The 21,958-nt window shown below is 43.4% G+C and overlaps 1 protein-coding gene and 1 pseudogene across 5 annotated transcripts in view; both read right to left on the minus strand.

Annotated features, from left to right (window-relative positions):
• Window positions 1-21,169, minus strand: part of NCBP3 (nuclear cap binding subunit 3) — a 26,928-nt gene extending 5,759 nt beyond the window's left edge. Inside the window, exons 1-10 of one of the 4 annotated variants that reach the window (XM_018557155.1) lie at window positions 20,848-21,169; window positions 15,342-15,407; window positions 12,869-12,974; window positions 10,303-10,428; window positions 7,683-7,802; window positions 4,904-5,025; window positions 3,920-4,028; window positions 2,668-2,767; window positions 2,384-2,484; window positions 1,262-1,532 (exon numbers count right to left, since the gene is read on the minus strand). In XM_018557155.1, coding sequence (XP_018412657.1) covers window positions 1,262-1,532; window positions 2,384-2,484; window positions 2,668-2,767; window positions 3,920-4,028; window positions 4,904-5,025; window positions 7,683-7,802; window positions 10,303-10,428; window positions 12,869-12,974; window positions 15,342-15,407; window positions 20,848-20,982 — 1,256 coding nt within the window. In that variant the 5' untranslated portion in view covers window positions 20,983-21,169. The remainder of the gene's footprint in view (window positions 1-1,261; window positions 1,533-2,383; window positions 2,485-2,667; window positions 2,768-3,919; window positions 4,029-4,903; window positions 5,026-7,682; window positions 7,803-10,302; window positions 10,429-12,868; window positions 12,975-15,341; window positions 15,408-20,847) is intronic. The other 3 variants (XM_018557157.1, XM_018557156.1, XM_018557159.1) reach the window with 3 other exon arrangements.
• On the minus strand, window positions 6,423-6,921 carry LOC108787566 (annotated as a pseudogene). Its single transcript, XR_001941265.1, has one exon. The product of XR_001941265.1 is annotated as a 60S ribosomal protein L32 pseudogene (transcript).
• Window positions 21,170-21,958: the final 789 nt, after the last annotated feature.

Genomic DNA, 21,958 nt, shown 5'->3' on the forward strand with positions numbered 1-21,958 from the left:
TAGCCGAAGTGTGACAATGAGACTGTAACAGGTCGGGTCAGTAGATCGCGAAGTGAGCTGCAGCTCGCGGTATACTGAGCTTGGGGTGATGTGAGGACGCTAATTTGTGTCCTGCCGTTACCCTAAAGAGAACTATGGGTAAAAGCCCTAACCCCATAGTTCTCCTTTAATCACTGATAACACTAAACTGATGAACAGTAAAAACGTTTTGATCGTCACCTATGGGAGTTTTTTGTGAAGCCTTATAAAGTATTACTTTACTGAAAGAACTATCTAAGGAAGGTCCCGTCTTCTATCGACCGACTGAAAATGTCTTTGGGATGAAAATGTGTGATTTTCAGTAAAGGTCATTTGTAGCTTACAACTAAAGGGAAAACCCAAGTGACGCTAGCATGAGATATATTTATGAATGTCAAGTGAATAGAAGCCGAGTGCTGTGAAACATTTACTGGCGTGTACTTCTCACAGTGATCATAGTAATCTCCTATATTGCCTTCATCTTCTTTCCTTTCCACAAGGACAGCCCCATCTTTATTTAAGGTGACATTAAAGTCTTATTTGTTTTACATTATCTACTTCTAGCAAGCAGTAGATATATGCAGAAACATTTAAAAAAAGAAGTTACCTAATAGGTTAAAACTTACCTCTGTCTCCGCCGCTCGATTCTGGCTGTAGAATCCAGCTTCTCGAGCGGCCATGCAGGAGAATGTGTGCGGGAGCATGCGCAGTAGAGATCACCAGCAAGGAGAGGAGAAGAGCTACAGTGTCTCAAGTCAATGCATGCAGCCATGAGCGTGCACGTCAGACAGACTCAGTGTGACAGAAATTTTTGGTCTTGTGACAGATGTTTTTTTTTTTTAAAGAGACCCTCTCATACAATTAAAAACACTCAAGCACATACCTGTAAAGAAGAAACAGGATGCTTACCTCTCCTGCTCCCTGTGCTACTGAACACTGCACCAATCCCAAGAAGTTATCCCCTGAGGTGAAGTAAATCAGCACGGAGAATCAGTAGGAGCTGCGGGAGACCAGAGACCAACACTGCCAGATGTATTGGCATCCCTGCAAACTTCCGGGCAATTTCTCAGGATTGAAGCAGGGTTTAGTGGCACAGAAAGCAGGAGAGGCAAATATTGTTTCTTCTATACAGGCAAGTGCTTGCTTGAGTTTCATTATGAGACAGGTTCTATACAAGAATATTATGCATCTACAAAACGAGGTTCTTACAGCACTGAATGGCACTTTCAATGGAGCAGCCTACCTTATGGTCTTCAGCTGTGACTCCACTTCATCAGCATACATAGTCATCTTCATGCTTTTCTTCGGAGAGGGTGTAGAGATCATTTTCAGCTCTAAGTCATAGTCCATTTCATCAGAGTCTGAAGCGCTGGCTGCAGAGCGCCGTGCCCCTTCTCTCTCTCTTTTAAAGGCTTGCAGTTCATCTCTATATTCCACCACTACGCGGTCATCCTCGTCCATATCCTCTTCCTCCTCCTCCTCTTCTATTGGCTCCTCTGGAACATTCACCAGGCCTACATATCAGGCAAATATTCAACTCATCAGCAAACCAGAGGCCAATGGCCACTCACTCTTTTCATACCCCTAAATGAACAGGTTGTCAAAATGGTAAAAGTCTAACTCCATCTCTTTTTTTGCATAGAGTGAGAATTAAAGCCGGCCATACACTGGCAGATTTTCTAAGGGATGTTCATGTGAAAAATTAGATAGGGTTAAAATCCTTCCTATCTATTTGTTCAGATGACCATTGACACAGATAGAAAAGAAATGGAAAATCCAAAATTGTGCAGTTGTCATTAAAACAAGAGGTGAAGGTAACTGTTCCAATGAAGACACCCTCACTTTGTAGAGATTTCCTCTCACTGCTGTGTCCCCAAGACAGAAAGTGAAGAGAAATAACCCAAACATGATATAGACAGCAAAATATATACTGATAGAATTCTTAAATACACTAGCTTTACATATACTTATAATTAAGAAAGAAAAAAGTGCACAATGGGAGCACCACTCTGCTTCATTTGGGTGTAAAGGAGCATAGCAAGTCCATTATGCAAATATGACTTACCACCAGGCCTCCAGATCTGCAGCATGCACTTCTGCAATTGGATTTACTACAGTGGCAACTTCCCTAGTGTTTAACAGTAGACCTCTGAATCAGACAATTGCAAGAGAAAGGGAGCTGTATGATCACCAAACCCAGCAATGCACCGTAGAGGAACATTAGAAGTATGGGGTAAAATGGTGGCACATGATCGTGACATTTACAAAAAGCTCCCTTCACTTGGACCCAGTGAGTGGATTTCCCTTTAAGCTGGTTTTTCTTTTTTCCATTCCTGGCTACAGCACATGTAAGTTCTGCTGCTACCTGAATGAAGGTGTTGGTACGCGGGAGCATCGTCTCCAATAATTGTCCTTTTCTTCGTGACATCTCGCTGGACACGGCGAGAAGAATTGTACCGTCTCTTCCTGTTCACAAAATTGAAGAGGTCCATTAAAATCAAGACTAGTAATTTTAGAGGATCTTTACCCAAAATGCCTGAAAACCAGTTAAAATAAGTGCTCTATGTTTAGAACTGCTCATCTGTTTTTGGTACATATGAAAGCACTTGACTGGTAAATGAAAACAGAATAAAATGTAACAATATTTACCAGGAGTTGCTAAGGATTCCTTTCATGCCGCCATAGTTTGGATTTCCGTACTTCATGTAGTACCGACTTCTCCGTGCTGCTCCAAGTTCTTTCTTGTCATCTAGGAAACCATAAATATACTTCAGTAACAAATCAAATGAAAGCGTTAGAACTGAAGATCCTTCACACGACGCATACTAAAACTCTCCAACCTCCTTCTTGTGTGGTACATGACAGGGCCTCCATTGGAAATCAGTCTTCTGATAGCAGTGTGCAACACACCCAAATATCTGCCCTGCCAATAGAAATCACCAGCACTCCATAAATGAAATTAATTTCATTTACGGAGTGCTGGTGATTTCTATCGTTCATTGACTGTTGTACACGGCGACATCCATGATTCTCACTGCGAGCAACCCCATTTTCACTAGGACCGGAAGCGCTGTAAGGAGTGCAGGGGGACCTACTGTTTTCTGCCCTGTGAACAAGTCACTTTTCCATTTTTTTTGCACATAATTGGTTGTGGTTCTCCATTTTAAAAAAATCATCTTCAGAGAAGTTGGTCCTTTTAAGCTTGGAAGTCAACAATAGGTAGATAAAATTAGATTTGAGGTTCTACTTGCAAAGTAGCTTTTCAGAAGTGTACAAAATAACCAGTTGCTTCAAATTAAAATGACAGGTTCCGGTTCCCCAGTGGAATATCACTAAAGCTACTTTCAGCCACTGCTGATCCAGCCCCATCTAACATTGAAACAATTACTGTAGTGTAAGAGACCATGTTAAAAACTGTCTCTTTAGTGTGGGGCGATTTGCATCCTTAGTAACATAACTCATGTAAAGACTTAGGGCTAGTGGGGGGCTAGAATATATGTAGAAGCAGCAGATTTCTCTTTACAATTCTGAAATTATATTTTAGATACAGAGATTAAAAAGAAGCCGGTTGTAAGATATTTATATAGGCTAAGATTGCAAACCGCTCCTACTCTGAATGCCAACTGCTCTCCTGCTGCATTGCTAAAACACCAGAGAAGGAATTCTAACTTTGTCTTTCATTAAATGAATGCTCATTCTCTCATGCCAAGTCTGCGATTTAGAGATGCTAATATCAAAGCCAGACAATTAGCATTTTCCGAAAGAGACCTTTAATTGGAACCCCTGTATTTCTCCTATGATGTACTTTAAAGCTGGCAAACTCTAACACCATCCATCCACACGGAACTTACCCTGTGATCCATGATGATCCTGAGAAAGAAGGACAATAGGCACTGCTTACCTTTGGTAGCAAATCTCATTTGCAACATGTTTTTTTTGAACAATTTTACACCGGGACGAAGATCATTTCTCATCAAAGACTCTTGTTCTGCCTCAGACAGAGTTTCCATCTGTACAAAAAAAATAATTCAAAAGACGTAATGTATAACAGATACCTTTTATGAAAGACATATTACAGAATCTAAATTTAGTGGCTGTTCCCCTACCATATAAAACTTATGAAATCAGACACCCCGAGGTTGATTTACTGAAGGATTTGATATTATTCACACCCACAATAAAATGTGTGAAGATTTACTTCAATTACATAAAAATGAGATAAACAGAAATGTTCTTTTCACACGATTAGATGATTGAAGCGAATCTCCCCACAATTTGTTAGCATTCTAAAATCTAGGGATGCACCGATATAATCGGCCGAAAACGGCACTTATGGCTAAATGCCGAAAGTGGCATTTTCCTGCCGATACATCGGCGCATCCGTGATTTCTCAGACCCCCCCGCTGGGTGCTGCTCTGTGTCCCAGCGGGTAGGAGAGAAAGTGACAGCCGGCCGAGGGCTGCGGGACAAGAGCGCTGTGAGCGGCCGGTGTCTCTCCTCCCATGTCTCTCCTCTCGCACCACTCGCTCAGCCTCCTGCGACAGCGTGAGAGAGGAGAGCAGGCTACAAACACTCAGCGACCAGTGATCGCTGAGTGTGTGTACATAATTGAGGATACGGTATGGTTAATATATCCTCAATTATGAATGAATGGGAGTGATCTATATCCATTACAAAAGAATTACAAAAGACTAAAAAGAAGTGTACAATATAAAATGTTACATTTAAATGTACCCCTGCGAGAGTTGCAATGTGAAATGCTGGTAGATTAGAGTTTTATTTCCCTTCAAAGATTGACCAATATCTACAGATATCACACCCCCAATTTCCATTGTTGGTGAGCAAAATCTCAGTGGTTGACCACAACTGTATGCTCATCTCTTACTGTGTTTATGGTATTTTTTATGGTATTTTTGTTGGGCTCTGCATCTTCCTCTGCATCACTAGGATTTTCTTCATCCACTTCACCTTCTTCGGTCTCCTCTCCAGAACTGTCATTAAATCTATCTAGAAGGAGAGCAGGAAAACATTCAGAGACTGCCCCGGCAAACTGCAATGCCATGCCTTTCAAAAGAATAACTTAGGCTGCCATTTATGGAACATTTTTGCTGGGAAGACTTTAGCTCAGAAGAAGTTAAGAGAAGACGACTGCTTGGGTAGTAAAGGAAGAGTCCGGGCGCACTGGGTCAGTTTATTGAAAGTTCGTCGGTGTCACTGAGTCCTGTCTGAGGTCTTCCCCTCTGACATGTTTCACCCAGTCCTGAGGTTAGTCATAGAGTCTGTGTCTATGATAAAGATCCTGATTGGGTGAAACATGTCAGAGAGGGCAGACCTTGAGCAGGACGAATTTTCAATAAACCAAGTCCAGTGTGGTATGGAGTGTGGCCAGATTCTTCCTTTACTGTATGCCGGTTTGGTTGAAACAAGGACACACTCCTACCGGAGAGCTCCCGGCTGTCTTTCCACTGCTAAAGCCGAGGAGGAGTGGTGCTTTATTTCTATGCCTTGATGTAACTGCTTGGGTAGGTTGTAATTTTGTGGTGTTACATGAGGATCTTATGCCATAGTTAAAATCACAGCAAGAGATTCAAGTTCTGCCCTACATTACCCCAGAAGAAAGGCAGTAGTTCCTCATTGCACATGGGGCAAAAGGTGCAATTTAGTGTTGAAGCACATCAATCATTTATAGAATTGGCAGATTTTAGATTGTCGGTATGTAAAACGGAGCCACCCACGCTGGGATATGTGTGAAGTTTCAGGGTCAGGACACGTGCTTATTCTTAGTTTGTTGAGAGTGTTGAGTGCCTAAATGATTCAGTAAGTCATAAACTGGGTTACAAAGAACTTGTGTACACACTATAGTGAGCTTAGATGTTACCCAAATAAATCATATCTTCTTTGTGTTGTGCATCATTATAGAAACTCATGTCATCTGTTTAAGAAGACAACAAAGAACTGTGCTTACATTACAATGAACGTGAGCACGAGGTATAAAAACTAGAAGACACCTGGAAAAGCTACCTGATGACAAACAACCAGACCCTCCCCTTTATGTTTTGGCACAAGGTACAGTGGATTGCAGCTGCCCAAGTTGTTGTAAAGCCCAGATTGTTCTGCGAGATGAAATCATTATCATAACAGTCATAACAGTGTTCAGGGCTGCCAAAATCTGTCAATAAGCAGGTATGTAGAACTTCAAGCAGATACAATAATGGATGTTCAACATCAGGTGAAAGGAATGCTGTCTGAGAGTCTGATCTTTTCTTGACAAAGTTCAATCTTAAAAATGCATTCAAGTAAATTAACTATCAACAAAAATGTATCTTATTTGTGTATCACTCAGCTGTAGATCCTCAAATCATCTCTGAATTCATGCTGACACCGTCCTTCCTTTTTTTTTTCACTTTTCATTTTATTCAACAAAGGTTACAGGCGTTTATTCGTTCTCCTCGCTGCGCAGTCTAGCGTTGGGGTTTGTCACCTTGATGGCGAGCTGTGCTGCTCTTTCTACAATGGTCTTGCGGTTCTTAGAGGAGACGTTGCGAGCGATTTCAGCGCAGAATGACTTGTTGCTCATCATTAGAACTTCCAGTTCCTTCACATTGTGTACAAGGAACTTCTTGAACCCGGTGGGCAGCATATGTTTGGTTTTCTTGTTGCTACCGTAACCAATGTTGGGCATCAGGACCTGACCCTTGAACCTCCTGCGGGCTCTGTTGTCGATACCTCTGGGTTTGCGCCAGTTTGGCTTAATCTTGACATAACGGTCTGACTGGTGGCGGATGAACTTCTTCGTCCGCTTCTTGACAATCTTGGGCTTTCTGAGAGGTCTTAGAGCCACCATGGTGCCGGTTCGGTGCGTCTGCCTCCTTCGCAGACAGCCCGAGGAAGAGCGACACCGTCCTTCCTTTTGGAGGGTGGCTACTTTGTCCCCCATGGTCCCTGTGTGTGTGTTGTAAAGTAGTCACTGCTCCAATCTCGCTCCTGTGATGGAATACAATCTCATGTTTAGTTTACTAATTTGTATTGTGATTGTAGTCCATCATGGGAGCAAGCTTGGAGCAGTGGTTACTTTACAACACACACAGGGACCATGGGGAACAAAAGTAGCAACCCTCCAGAAGGAAGGACAGTGTCGGCACCTATTCAGAAATGATTTGAGGATCTACAGCCGAGTGATACACAAATAAGACACAGCTTTGTAAATAGTTAAGGTACTTGAATGTATTTTTAAGATTTAACTCCTGAGTTCAGTGTCACTTTAATCGGACTGAAAGACAACCATAAAGTTGTCCTGTATGCAAACATTAACATACAGTTATATGGGATGGGTAAGAACAGAGTACATGAATACCATTACTGGAGAAAATGCTGCTCAAGGTGGTTTTCAGTGCTGTCTACATTTCTGAAAGCCTAGACACTTGGTCATGACCAAGAACTTGGGAGTCTAGGTCTCCCTGTAGGTGGCCAACACCAAATTTGCAGCAACATTTTCTTCATGAAATGTATTTCAGAATACAGAAAACGCTATCCATCCCAGCAAGACTAGCAATTTAGCTTCATAATTTGTTATAATAGAAAGTGATAAGATGTTCTATCTCATCTAAAACAGAAAAACAAACAAAAAAGACCATAAAGAGTTCTGATCACATGAAGCTGGTTACCTGCTTTGGATTTTGTAGAGGTGCTTTCGTCATCTTTTTTACTGTCCGTATCTACTGGCATAGTGCTCATATTTAGCAGTGCACGTGCTGCAGTCACTTCATCGAGCCAGACCACATTACCTACAAGAAAGATATTTGATCTTAATACAGTTGCAACAATCGTGAGCTTACAGTACACAGAGGGGCCTATTTATAAACATTTTGCAGGGCCCTTCCCCTTACCTAATTTCCTATGACCCTCAGCTCCATCCAGTGGCCATAATACAGTATTAAATCACACTACATTCAAACTGAAAGAAAAAAAATATTAAAGCAACACTAAACTCAGGAGTAAAATTTTGAAAGCATTCATGTACCTGAACTATTAACAAAAATGTATCTTATTTGGGTATTACTCAGCTGCAGATCTTCAAATTCTCTACCCTGCTCCCCTGGTGGACTACAATCTCAATATAAATAAGTAAACTAAACATGAGATTGTAGTCCATCACAGGAGTGAGCTTGGAGCGGTGACTACTTTACAACACACATATGGGGAAGAAAAGTAGCCCCCCTCCAGAAGGAAGGACAGTGTCAGCACCAATTCAGAGATGATTTGAGGATCTACAGCTGAGTGATACACAAATTAGATACAGATTTGTTAATAGTTGAGGTACTTGAATGCATTTTTCAAATTGAACTCCCGAATTTAGTTTCGCTTTAATATATTTTTTCAGGTCGAACGTATTGTGATGTAACAGTCCTGGCCCTACAGTGCAGGATAAAAAGGTAACTCGCTCTCCTCCTCGTCCATTAACAAAAGTTTTGGATTTTTTTTATGGTATGCAAAGCGTTTCATTATTGGACGAGGAGAGGGGCGGATGAACGACACAATCAACCCTCGTCTATTCCCAGAAAGCCTTGTATTCTGTAAAGAGAATACAAAGCATTACCTGAGGGTGAGGTGGAGTGCAAAGGACCTACTATATGTCAGAACTGTAGGTTTCAGCACTAAAAGTTCAATGCTTGAACGTGATGGGATGAATTAAACTAACTAAATTGTTTACTTCTCCTGCCTTCTCCAAACCTTTCACCCTTTTGTCCGCCGTACGCCATCAGAATAAGAAAAATAAAAACACCATAGGAATACATAGCTAGATTCCTATTGGCTATTTCACTTTGCAATAGCAAACTAGCTATTGCACCCGCCCTCTGATGCTGTCAATCACTAGAAGAGGACCTGATGAAGAACTTCAGGTCGCCCTCTGCTGATTGCCCCCAGCACAGGGCGGGTGCAATAGCTAGTTTGCTATTGGCTATTGCAAAGTGAAATAGCTAATTGGAATCTAGCTATGCATTCCTATGGTGGGGTTTTTTTTCTGACTTATGGCAGCCCCCAATGTCATGGAAAAAAAAAAACGATCGCAGGGAAAGGTTTACTCTGCTTGAACAAGCAGAGTAAACCTTTCTGGGAGAATGTTTCTCTCCCAGGCAGCCGGGAGCCACTATCTAATAGCGGGAGACTTCCGGGCGACCCCTGGCAAATCGTCATTCCACCCCCGACAGGGTCGCGACCCACAGGTTGAGAACCGCTGCTTTAGTGAATATACCTGTTCAAGTTTTACATAATGCAGCAGCAACCCCACACATTGGACCCCATCATTAGAGGCGATTCTTTTTTTGTGCAAAGAAAATATCTGCTAGGTGGGCAGAACTTAGTAGAGAAATCAAGGAAATCCAGTCTTAAAGGAGAACTATTGGGTCAGTGTTTTTCCCCATAGATCTCCTTAGGGTAACGGGAGGACACAAACTAGCGTCCTCCCGTTACCCTAAGCTCAGTATACCGCGAGCTACAGCTCGCGGTATACTGAGACGCCGCAGCGGATCCCGACGTAGATGACGGGATCCGCCCAGCTGCGTGAGTGACAGCTGGCTCTGCCTATCTAGAGGCAGAGCCAGCTGTACCCGCCCCCTCCCCTGTCCGTTCCGCCAGTCAGCGCTGGCAGATCGGAGCGGGGAGAGGGGAATCCATCCCCTCCCCTGTTACGGCAGAGAGCCGTGACAGGATCGAGAGGTGAGCGAACCCGGTATGTGTTCGCTCACCTCCCGATCTACTGAGCCGACCTGTGACAGTCTCATTGTCACAGGTCGGCTTGAACTATGAGGTGAGTGGAAATCACTCATCTCATAGTTCTCCTTTAAGTAACAAATGAAATCAAGTTAACAGAGGGGAGCACAGAGAAGACTTTGGCCATAAAAAATATAAACACTTTTTGGTTTTTAAGAAGACATTTTACAGGTTCACATTTTACAAGTCAGACAGATGATATGCTATGGATTTCAGGGGCAAGCAAATAGGCTGCAGTCTCATTCATCACATGAGAAAGGCCCAGACTCAACACCCAAATAAACTTTCAACAGACAAACCTCTGGAAGCCCTGGCTAACTGGCCTCCTCCATCACTCACCTTTATATACCTTGCTAGCAGGAATTATTTTAACCAGAATAGGAAGAAAGAGGCTGGCATAGGCAAAAAAAAAAATTTATTTTGTAGTAAAGGGCTACATCTTAAGTTATGGGTGTGTTCATTTTAAGCAGTATCATGCTAAAACAAAAGATGTAAAGAGTGACAGTGTCTTACAGGAAGCGTCATCCAACCATTCGATGTAGCCTGGTGGATACTGCTTAAAGAAAGAAAATATGTCTTCTGTGCTCATGTCATCCACACCCGTGACATATAGGGTTTCCAGACGGACCTCCGGCATTGCTGAAAAAGATTAGAAATTAAAAGTTTCATTCTTACATCTTACTTAAACCTGTGGAAAGGATAAATTAAACCATAAACAAATGAACATCATTTTCATGAAAGCCATCTGCATTGTGATAAGAACAGCTTGCTATAGCCTTGGGGAATACAAGCTGCTGAGCTCTGGCCTAGCAACCTGTATTCAAGGTGTTTATCTGGCAAAACAATTCTTCCCGCAGGGACCATTCACATGAGACTGCATTACCCAATGTGCTCATATACAGGTGAATGTACATCATTTACATGAACAAAATGTTAGCTCATCACCCAAGACATCTAATCTCATTTACTCTACACAGACCAGAAGCTCTGTTCATCCATAAAAAGATGAGATTTGTAGGTAGTAACAACTTAAGTTACACTGATAACAGTGTATTATCAGTGTAACAGTACATTACATCACGGTCACTGACTCAGATACTAATAAATGTTCTGTACAGGGGTTCATTTTGTACTTAACCTGGTGGTATAAAAGATTAGCTAGGTGCTCAAAAACTGGAAAGGGCATGCTTCAAAGTGGTCTCCAAAACATTCTAGAGCAACTTTAGGGGTAGCCCTAGTATGATGTCTTGATCTGATCTCCAGCTGCGGATGGCAACAGATCATCCAAGCGCATATATACACTGAGTGGCCAGTTTATTATGACCACCTGACGTTTGTAGGCAAATTAGCTATAATTTGGCGCTGAAGTTGCTAGAGGGCCAGACCATTATAAATAGGGAAGCAGGTTGTTTAACACGACAGTAGAAGTGATTTTTTTCTGAAGATATGGGTAAACAATGCGATTTAACAGCCTTTGAACGTGGGATGATTGTTGGCGCGAGCCATGGAGCGAGTATCAGCAAAACAGCAGAATTCGTTAAATGTTCAAGAGGGGCTCATTGTTAAAGTGTTTAAAGAGTGGACTGTCAGCCGAAAATCTGGGTCTGAACGTGCGAATTGTGGCCCTCACCCATCGAGTCATGGACTCCATTAGACGTCTGGAGGTATGCTGTGGTATCTGGCACCAAACTCGTAGGCTGCCATTGTTGATCTCCTTCAGAAAAGTCTCACTGACTGGCTGTCAATTCTTGAACTTTTTTACATAGCTTTAATAAACAAAGAAATGGAAGCCAAGAGCCCTGATTTGCATACTTGTTTAGGTCAATGATTCAAAAATATACTGAAAGTAATGAGGTCACTACCCTATACTAATTTCACTTGCAGCAGGAGTTGAGGAGTTTAAGCACCCAGATTTCTCCATTAGGGTGGACCTATACTTGAATGACCGCAATGCTATATTAACATTCTGGTCAGGGAGCAGAATCACTGCATTTGTTCAAGTTGGTTCTCAAAGTGCTCCGGATTCGTGTTCACATTAGAGATAAGAAGGCTGCAAAGTCATGCTAGGTAGGTGGGAGGATGTGAGGGTGAGCAGGATTTTTGCGAATTAATTACTCCACAGTGCCTGCTGCTACAGAAATTAGCGCTTTTTAAATTATTATTACATAGTATTTATATAGCGCCAACAGTATGTGCAGCGCTTTACAATATAAGGAAGACATTACAATCACAATAAAATTCAAGACAACATGGTAAGGAGGGCCCTGACCCTGTGGGCTTACAATCTAAAAGGGGAGGGGCAAATGATACATGCAGGAGGTAGCTGTGTGGGGATGAATTGTTTGAGAACGTGACGGTTCAGTGGTTAGGTTGAGATGGGATAGGCTTCCCTGAAGAGATGAGCTCTTTTAACTCATTTACTGCTTGTTAACAATATGTAAATATTTAAATGTCCATAGCCTGGCCACAGTTGCACTTTAACCGGGATCAAGGCAGAAAAAAATTGCCGTCTGAAGACGGCAACCCGCAGATGCAGCAGTGCCGTCCGTCCGTTTTTTTACTATCTGTCCCCAAAAAAGGGTATACAATTCATTTCAGTACAGCGCTGCATGACGGAATAAATGTCAGTTAAAGTACCGCAGCGCTGAATACTGAAAAATGGCCTGGATGGGAAGGGGGTTTAACACCGCGGATGTCAACTGGTTAAAGGACAAAATGGGCTTTAATTTGATGTGACATACGCATATATAAATTCTTTTTTTAAAATAAAAAATACAAACAAATGCAAAATAAATAAGAATACATTCTGTTTGTCCTGAATTATAGGCTCCAGTCCCGAGAAAAAATAAATACATTCTGAAGCTGTGTCACTAAGGGGTTAAATTACTAAACAGGTTGAATTCATACATTTATGGGCACCCACAATAATCTTTTGGTTATATGCTTAAAGTACATCTAAAGCCATTTTTTATGTTTTAAATAGAGTAGAAATTGGGTAAAACATAAACAAACTTCTTTAATGGGTGCTGAATGAATGCCAAGTGCCTGCTCTCATAATAGGGTTAGGGAAAATATTTACCTTTCCTCATCATTTCTCGATCCAGCACGACATTTCTCTGATCATCACTGGCTTCTGCACGGAAATGAAACCTCTTTGCTCTTTGTTCTTTTTTCTCAATGGCTTCCTGTACAAAAGGAAAATATTTAGAATGAGGACTGCTTATTGACTGATCCAATGCGTATGTATCATATGACAGTTTCAGAGGCAGATGTATACACCAATTTATAGCAAAAGAAAATACAGAAAAACATTTCAAAACCATTTGGTGCTAGACTACTAAACTACACAATTCAGCTGGTATGAAAATAATGAGGTGCAGCATATTTCATTATATGGGGCTAAAATACACTAAGATGATTTATCTGAAGTGTATCTGCCAAATCATAAAACAGACATGGGTTCCATTTACACAGAGCACAGGCTATAAGTATGCCTGCTTCCCCACCATAGACAGCTGATAGGTTTTACTTGCTAGCTTGGAAATGCATTATGTAAGCAGCCCAAATAATCGTTTCCAAAACACAATCACGAATTGTTCTGTATTTTATTTACAGGTGTATTTATTAGGTTTTGTTCTAATCTTCATAAAAACTTTAGATAGAACTCTTTACTGTAAAGTTGATAGTCTTACGTTTAGTTCAGCTTCCTTAGGCATTGTTAAAGCTGAACACTGGACACGCAAACTTTTATTGAAATATATTACTCAATAACCACATAGGATATAAATCTACTTCGTGTTCACCAAATGCCTATGCAAACCCAGATGTTAATTTTTCACAGTAGCAGTGACATCTCTGCTAGTACACAGAGCAGAGTTGTGGGAGGGGCCAAACAGGCCCAACCCACTTCAGGCTGCCTGCAAAAAGCTACAGGAGGGGGCGGATACAAGACCAGTCACCCTGCCGAACTGGTCTTTATAACAGGAGGTTCCTGCACAAAGGTAAAGTATCACACTGGATTGCTGCACAGATCTTGAAGAAATACACAATGGATACCAAGAGTCAAGTAAGAATACATATAGCTGTTGGTTTTAGGCAATATCTGCTTATCCCCCAGTTTAGCTTTAAAACTAACAGTACCAAATTGTAAGAGTTATGCCCGACTCATATGCTTTGGATCAGTGACCCACTAAGTAGTGAAACATGATGGATAAAGATAATATCCCAGGGACATGCAATTTACACAAGAAGAACAGTAGCATCCATATTTTGTGGGTTCATGCACACAAATGTATAAAATGCTGCATTCAGATCTGTACTTCAATGCTGTACTCCATAGGCCCATGCACACAACTGTGCTATGGAACGAATCCCAGGTGCCAGGTCACCATGGCGACTAGAAATTGCATCCTGGCGCCTGGGCTTTTGTCAGCCCATCCACTGCTTGCACCAGGGGTGAGTACTGCCTATTGCCCAGCGCCTCAGACATGCAGTTCCGGCCACCGCATCAGATCTGCTCCCTGTTCTCCTCCCTGCTGGGAGCCCGCTGCGGTTTGTTTCCCCTTCTATCCCGGCTGCTCTCCCCGCCTGTATCAGCAGAGGCAGCGGGGATCGAAGGGGACACAGACCGCTGTAGCAGTGAGGAGAGAACACTGTCAGCCGCTGTGACTCTGAATCCTCTGCGCCCCCTCTACAGATCAACTACTGGTGGTAGAAGGCCGGCGACAAGTCTCCTGTTCAGCAGACAGGAGCCTTAACCAGTTTGCTATTGACTATTTTAAATAGTCATTCCCCAGCTAAAACCTCTAAACTGGAAAGGTGACACTAGGGGTCTACTAGGCCCCTAATGTGACCTTAAAAAGAACCTGTCATCTCCAATGTGCCATCACATTGCCCCACTGCAAGGGTTAACTGCTTGTTTTTATCTTGGTGCTAAAATAAAAAGTTATACGCATCCGATCCTTGCAGTCAGCTTGTTATTAGACCAGTCCTTCCAACCTCTCTCCTCCTCCTCTGCAGTGGTCTAAGGTCCTTTAAATCATCAGGTTCTATATACAGTGTATAGATGTGAGGACACTGAGGAACATTCCAATGCAGCATCACAGGCGGAGACAGGCTTCAGTGACTGAAGAAACAGGGAGCCGGCTCGGCAGTTCAGGTTTGTATCATTTTTTTTTAAAGAACCTAGACAAAAAGAAGTAGCCCAAATCCAAGGGTTAATAAAAGCTTTGCTGGAGTTCTTCTTTAGTGACAGGAACCAGTGTTGGTAGGGAGTAGGGCAGTGCACTTTAGTAATAAAGGCAAATTTTAGGAAAGGTCAAACATGTATAAGGCATTGCTTTCCAGAAGTCAGAAACGGCCAGCAACTATTCGGTGTGATTGGCTTTGAAAAGCACATCCAGAGTTGATAAAACAACATTAGTATCCATGTTCTTACTACAGAGTGCCGATAAGAGAGAAATCTACATGAACCGCTTCACTCAACCAATATTTTATATAGAACCATAGTATGGCCGCCAAGTATCCCCAACATGCCCAGGGAAACGGTTTACCTTGGAAGTCACATCGATACCAGTGATAAAGGTCCCAGCTTTATTTTCATATCTCCTAATGTTATCCTAAATGGAAATAAAAAGATATATTGTCAAATGCAGATCTCTTAGACGACTCAACATATTGTCACAGAGAGTCTTATGGGAAGTGTAACCACTTCCTGAGAGAACATCTCCCTGTACTACATACATAAAACCACACCAAACACGCTGTACTGATAGAACACGTCAGCAAAAATAATGTATTCACGTTCAAATGGAGATTCATTCGAGCCTTTTCACATGTGTTAGGTCCGCCTGTCTGTTTTTCAGGTGGATCTGATCAGAAGCCCAATGTTAAGCTGGCCATACACCTTACAATTATCTGCAGATTTTCTGTGGTCAGATGGAAAAGGTGCAACAGATTCCTCCATCTGCACTTAACTGTGTGTATGGAGTCATCTCCACCTGGGCCAATCTGTTGCACTTTTTCCATCTGACCACAGAAAATCTGCAGATAATTGTAAGGTGTATGGCCAGCTTTAGTCTATGGGCAGCCAGATCTAAATGGACGCGTGTCCGTTTACATCCGCTTACCCCCGCACTCCATCCAGGTCTTAAAAACCCAATGCAACAGAGTTCCGTTTTGCAGGACCTGATCGTGGCGGATCTGGGGTAATTTGATGTAAATGGACACATGTCTGCTTACATCCGACTCCCCATAGACCAACATGGGTCCAGTAATTTCAGTTTGCCATCTGACATCCGTTCTGTAATGCTCCGATCAGCTGAGGAGTCTGAGCACGGATTCCCTGCCGATTAGAGATGAAGGTGCCCGTGGGAAAGGGCCTTAAAGTCAAACTCCAGGAAAAAAAATATAATTGATATGCTACACTGGTCATGTGATTTATCATTATCATTTGTGGGGAGCGGCTGCAAAGTATAAAAATCAACACTGGTCTTCCAACCTCTTCCTCCCGCAGCCCCCTAACCTTATCTAAGCAAGAATGACCCCAACCGGATGCTTTCTGAACCACTTCCTGATGGCACCTTACTGCTTCAATGTTTAAAGCCTCGGTGCCAAAATCTTCTCCAGCGTTATCTGCAAAGTAAGTTCCCACAGACTCAACGGGGGGCCCTACTCCTAATAACCTGAGACTATTCTGCTCACTCACCCGCACACCCAACTTTAATCTACAGGACCTCACCAGGGCTGCCTCCACCTTATGGAATTCTCTCCCACGCCACATCAGGCTCTCACCATCCCTACCGGGCTTTAAAAAAAAATCCCTCAAAACGCAGTTCTATAGAGAAGCCTATCAGCTCTCCCCTTGATTTCTCACCCTATACAACCTTCCCTTCTACTCCCGATAAAAAAAAAAGAAGGTTAAAAAAGTCAGCCTGGGTTTCAGCTAAATTCTGCTGCAGGAGGTGCACTGTAGTGCCATTCATTTCAATGAACCCGAAACATGCTTCCTGCCTGCATTGGAATGCGGGGTACCGCAATCCCCTGCGTTCCAGTGCAATTGCAAAAAATTTAGGGCTGCAGCTAATGATTATTTTCATAATCGATTAGTTGCCCGATTTTTTTTCTCAACTAATCGATTGGTTGCATTTATTAAAAAAATTATCTCTCAAATAACCGATAACAAGGATAGTTGCCAACGATTATTAGCGATGTAATCGATTAGTTGTTGCACCCGTAAAAAATGTGTTCCCGCAGTTTTATTCTGAAATAAACGAATGAAATTAAATACATTTTGTTTGTAACACTTCATTTGTGTATTTGAGTTAAAATAAAAAATGGGATTTCATTTTTTTTCTATCAAAAAAATAATCTGCCAACTAATGCATAATGAAAACAATCGTAAGTTGCAGCCCTATAGGCAACAGATGTCTGTTAAATTTGACATAACTCTAACGCTATGCTATTCTGTAATGCTAGAAACACAGCTTCACATTTGTAGCTTATGTTCCATTTAGGTTTCACACAACAAAATGAGTGTTCAGCAATTGCTGACATCAGAACTTTCATTAGTTATCTACCAAAGCCCCCTGCTTACAGCAGAACAGATATAATCTCATATCCCAAAGCATGGACTTGAGCATCGATAGATTAGATAGATAGATAGAGCGAGCTTCTGGGGAGGCGCCCACGGGAACGTTTGACCATTTTTCCAAAAGCGCATTTGTGAGGTCAGGTACTGATGTTGGACGAGAAGGCCTGGCTCGCAGTCTCCGCTGTAATTCATCCCAAAGGCGTTCTATCGGGTTGAGGTCAGGACTCTGTGCAGACCAGTCAAGTTCCTCCACTCCAAACTCGCTCATCCATGTCTTTATGGACCTTGCTTTGTGCACTGGTGCGCAGTCATGTTGGAACCGGAAGGGGCCATCCCCAAACTGTTCCCGCAGAGCATGAAATTGTCCAAAATGTCTTGGTATGCTGAAGCCTTAAGAGTTCCCTTCGCTGGAACTAAGGGGCCAAGCCCAACTCCTGAAAAACAACCCCACACCATAATCCCCTCCACCAAACTTTACACTTGGCACAATGCAGGCAGGCAACTTCCGTTCTCCTGGCAGCCGCCAAACACAGACACATCCATCGGATGCAGCTGCTCGGCCATGGAAACCCATTCCATGAAGCTCTCTATGCAATGTTGTGCCAATCTGAAGGCCACACGAAGTTTGGAGGTCTGTAGCTATTGACTCTGCAGACAGTTGGCGACTTCTGCGCACTGTGCGCTTCAGCATGTGCTTACCCCGCTCTGTCATTTTACATGGCCTACCACTTCGTGGCTGAGTTGCTGTTGTTCCCAGTTGCTTCCACTTTGTTATAATGCCACTAACAGTTGACCGTGGAATATTTAGTAGCAAGGAAATTTCAGGGATGGACTTATTGCACAGGTGGCAACCTATCACGGTACCACACTTGTAGTCACTGAGCTCCTGAGAGCGACCCATTCTTTCACAAATGTTTGTAGGAGTCTGCATGCATGCATTGGACAGCCCATAACCAATGGCCAGGTTCATCACAATCAGTAAATCATGAAAACACAAGCTGACTGTACACTGGTCAAATCACAAAGTAGCTAGCCTGAAAATTGTTGGCTGAACAGTGACTGCAGCCAATCAGCTGCAGTCACTGTTCTGGAATTCTGACAGCAGCGCACCTACCATGGTCAGAATACAATAACATGGAGGGGAGGATTTGCATTGGGATTAATGAGAAGAAGAAAAAAAAGCTAAGTATATGGCCAGAATTTTAAAATAACATTTATGAAGACTAATGCCCAGTGTCCTTGGTAACATTCCACAAAACACTGCTTGGTTTTATCACTTGCTGATGCTGCTAGACGATTCCTAACTTCCCCATTTCCTTTTACAAGGTGACGACACTATTTATCCTACAATTTAATTGTGCAGCGGTGTTGCTGCCCTGCGGCAAGGGTATGTACACGTAGTTTAAGTGACATGCACATTAAAAGCCAACACTTTTTTTTACGTTCTAGCACCACGGTCAACTGTTAAGCTGGCCATACACCTTACAACCATCGCAACGTGCTCGTAGGACAAAAGACGTGCGACCGTACAGTAGAAGCGGTCGCACGCCTTCCATACACCTGCCGATTATCGTACGATCGCGGGATAATCGGCAGGTGTATGGCCACCTTTAGTGGTATTATAATAAAGTGTAAGCAACTGGGAACAACAGCAACTCAGCCACGAAGTGTTAGGCCACGTAAAATGACAGAGTGGGGCCACTCAGCTGTAGATCTCTGAATTGGTGCCGACACTGTCCTTCCTTTTGGAGGGTGGCTACTTTTGTTCCCCATGGTCCCTGTGTGTGTTGTAAAGTAGCCACTGCTCCAAGCTCACTCCTGTGATGGACTACAATCTCATGTTTAGTTTACTAATTTGTATTAAAGTTGTAGTCCATCACAGGAGTGAGCTTGGAGTGGTGGCCACTTTACAACACACACAGGGGCTATGGGGGAACAAAAGTAGCCAACCTCCAGAAGGAAGGACAGTGTCGGCACCAATTCAGAGATGATTTGAGGATTTACAGCCGAGTGATGTACAAATAAAATAAATTTTTATCAATAGTTCAGGTACTTGAATGCATTTTTAAGATTTAACTCCGGAGTTTAGTGTCACTTTAAGCACAGCCCTTTAGTGATGTCAAGGACAGCATTTGAGACCCCAATATCAAACGAGCTGACCACCCCTGGATTAGATAAACCACACACCGGAGACAAGAGTGAATGTAGCCTAATACACCCAATTACCGTATTTTTCGCTCCATAAGACACACTTTTTTCCCCCCAAAAGGAGGGGGAAAAAGTGCCTGCGTCTTATGGAGCGAATCCCGACGCCCGAGACATGCAGTTTCGGCGCCGGGCGAGTAGTAGGAGCCACTGCTCGTTTAATACGAGTGATCTAACGAGATCACTCGTATTAAAGCCGAGCAGCGGCGGCGATTGAGATAACCATAGAGCAGACGAAGAATAGACGTTCTTCGCCTGCTCTGTCATCACTGAGACCGTGGCGCTGTAATCACAGCGCCACCTGTCTCAGCGGTCACTAACTGCAGCTTCTGTCACAGCTTCTGTCATAGAAGCTGTGACAGAAGCTACAGTCTCGAGTGCTCCATAAGGCGCGCCGGACCTCCCTGCATCCTATGGTCCGGTGCGTCTTATGGACCGCAAAATACGGTAGGTCTTTTTAATGTCACTGAAAGCAAGCCCTTTTCTGCGCTCTAAAGTAAATATAAAGCTAAAACCTTATTTTATTTCATTTTGGATATCATAGGTATGTTAGAATCTCTGTGAGGGTTTTGGTTGCGTGTTGCCGGGGAGATTAGCCTTCACTTCCTGCAGACACAACAGGAAGTGAAAACCTCTCCGAAGTGAGGACATATACCCTTTAGCTGTCATTAGAATCAAGTGTTGCCATTGGAAGATTTCACCTCTTCTCCAGTTCCGCTGGCAACTGTCAAATTTTGGCTCCCTCCACTTTCCGTTTGACCAACAGTGGTCATCGGGATAAATGGAGGGGGGTAAGGATTCATCAACGGGAGCAGAATCCGTGTACCAAACAAAAGCCTCATCTGTGTCTTCGAAATACACGTTTGGATCAGAGTTCACCCGTGTACAGTCTGTTGTTGACATGTACAGGCCGACAGCACACAACGCCTGTGGCTCTCAGGCGCAGGGATGTGCCGCTGTGTGAATGAGGCCCAAATCTCACCGGGGACACAGACAACATCCTGACAGAGGATCTGACCCCTCACCAGTCTATCCACATGTAATTGTGATGTATGGACAAATGCTGATGATACAGCCCGAGCACTAAACACATGTGAGGGAGCATTGTACACATTTCACAATTCCCCCTCAGGCCTACAGAGCTGTTTTATGGATGTACAGGAGGCAGTGCAGCAATGAATGGACGGTGCTGGGATGAGCTCTCCCTTGATGATCAGGTGATATGCAGGAACCTCACACACTGCAGCTCCCCCATTACATACCGACACCACATCCGGGGGGGATGTCCCGTCCGGCGCGGCCTCCACTTCACCCTCTTCTACCTCCATAGGCTCCGGCTCGCTAACACCTCCCGCTCCAGACTTCACCAGCACCCGGAGTCCCCGCACCGCCGCCATCTCATCGGCCAGACGACGCGGGCGAGGCGAGCGATAGCACAAGAGCGTTCAGTCGTCCGCCCGGCGGTCATAGAGTGTGGGCTGCCCTGGCTAGACAAAACTCAGCACATGACCCGCAGGTGAAGGGGCGGCAGCGGCCATCTTGGTGGCGGAGTGGTGTCTGAGCGTCAAGACGTACGGGTCACGTGGTGCGCTACTGTCAAACAACGTAGTGTGTGCGGAGCGAGCTGTTGTGTAAACTGATTTAAACTCCAGGAGAAACAAATATTGTTTAAATACAAGAGCCGTGTATTCGTACTTGTATCTTGATGTGATTGGTGTGCTGTACTTCTAGATCTGTACAGTAATCCAGTGTAATACTTTGTCTCTGTGCAGGAACGTCCTGTAATAAAGACCGGTCACTGCTGCTCTCTCTACTTGTACAGGCTGACTGGTCTTGTATCCACCCCCTCCTTTAGTTTTGTGCAGGCAGCCTGTATTGGATGGGGCTTTCTTGGTCTGCTCTCTGAATGAGTTATGTATAGGACAGTCATGGTTTCACTGATATTTTACAAGGTACTGTCTGGGTTTGTAAATTAATTTCGTGTACACAAACGACCTTTATACCCTTTGAGTCCATAGATGAATATATCTACATAAAATGCTTGTGCTCAGAATTTAGCTTTAAAAGGGAAGCTGATGAAGGCTGCCAATGCTGTTATCCTTCTATACATGTCGGTAGCCTGGCTCGTATTGTGAGGCGATGGCTTCATCACTTTGAGTCTCTTACCTGGAACAAGTGTGCAGCAAGTGAATTCAAAATGCAGTGACTTAGACAGTGAGGATACTTCATGATCCACAAGGAGAAGCAGCTCAGAAGGGGAACAGTGTTGGACCTGCGACAATGAGCTTGTATGCTTCAAACAGGGTTTGCTTTCTGCCACAAGTCTATCGGAATGCAGAACCAGTTCGAAGCAAGTCAGAAGGAGGTCAAATG

This window comes from Nanorana parkeri, unplaced genomic scaffold (genome assembly GCF_000935625.1).
Source record: "Nanorana parkeri isolate BGI_ZX_2015 unplaced genomic scaffold, ASM93562v1 scaffold269, whole genome shotgun sequence".
NCBI lineage: Eukaryota > Metazoa > Chordata > Amphibia > Anura > Dicroglossidae > Nanorana > Nanorana parkeri.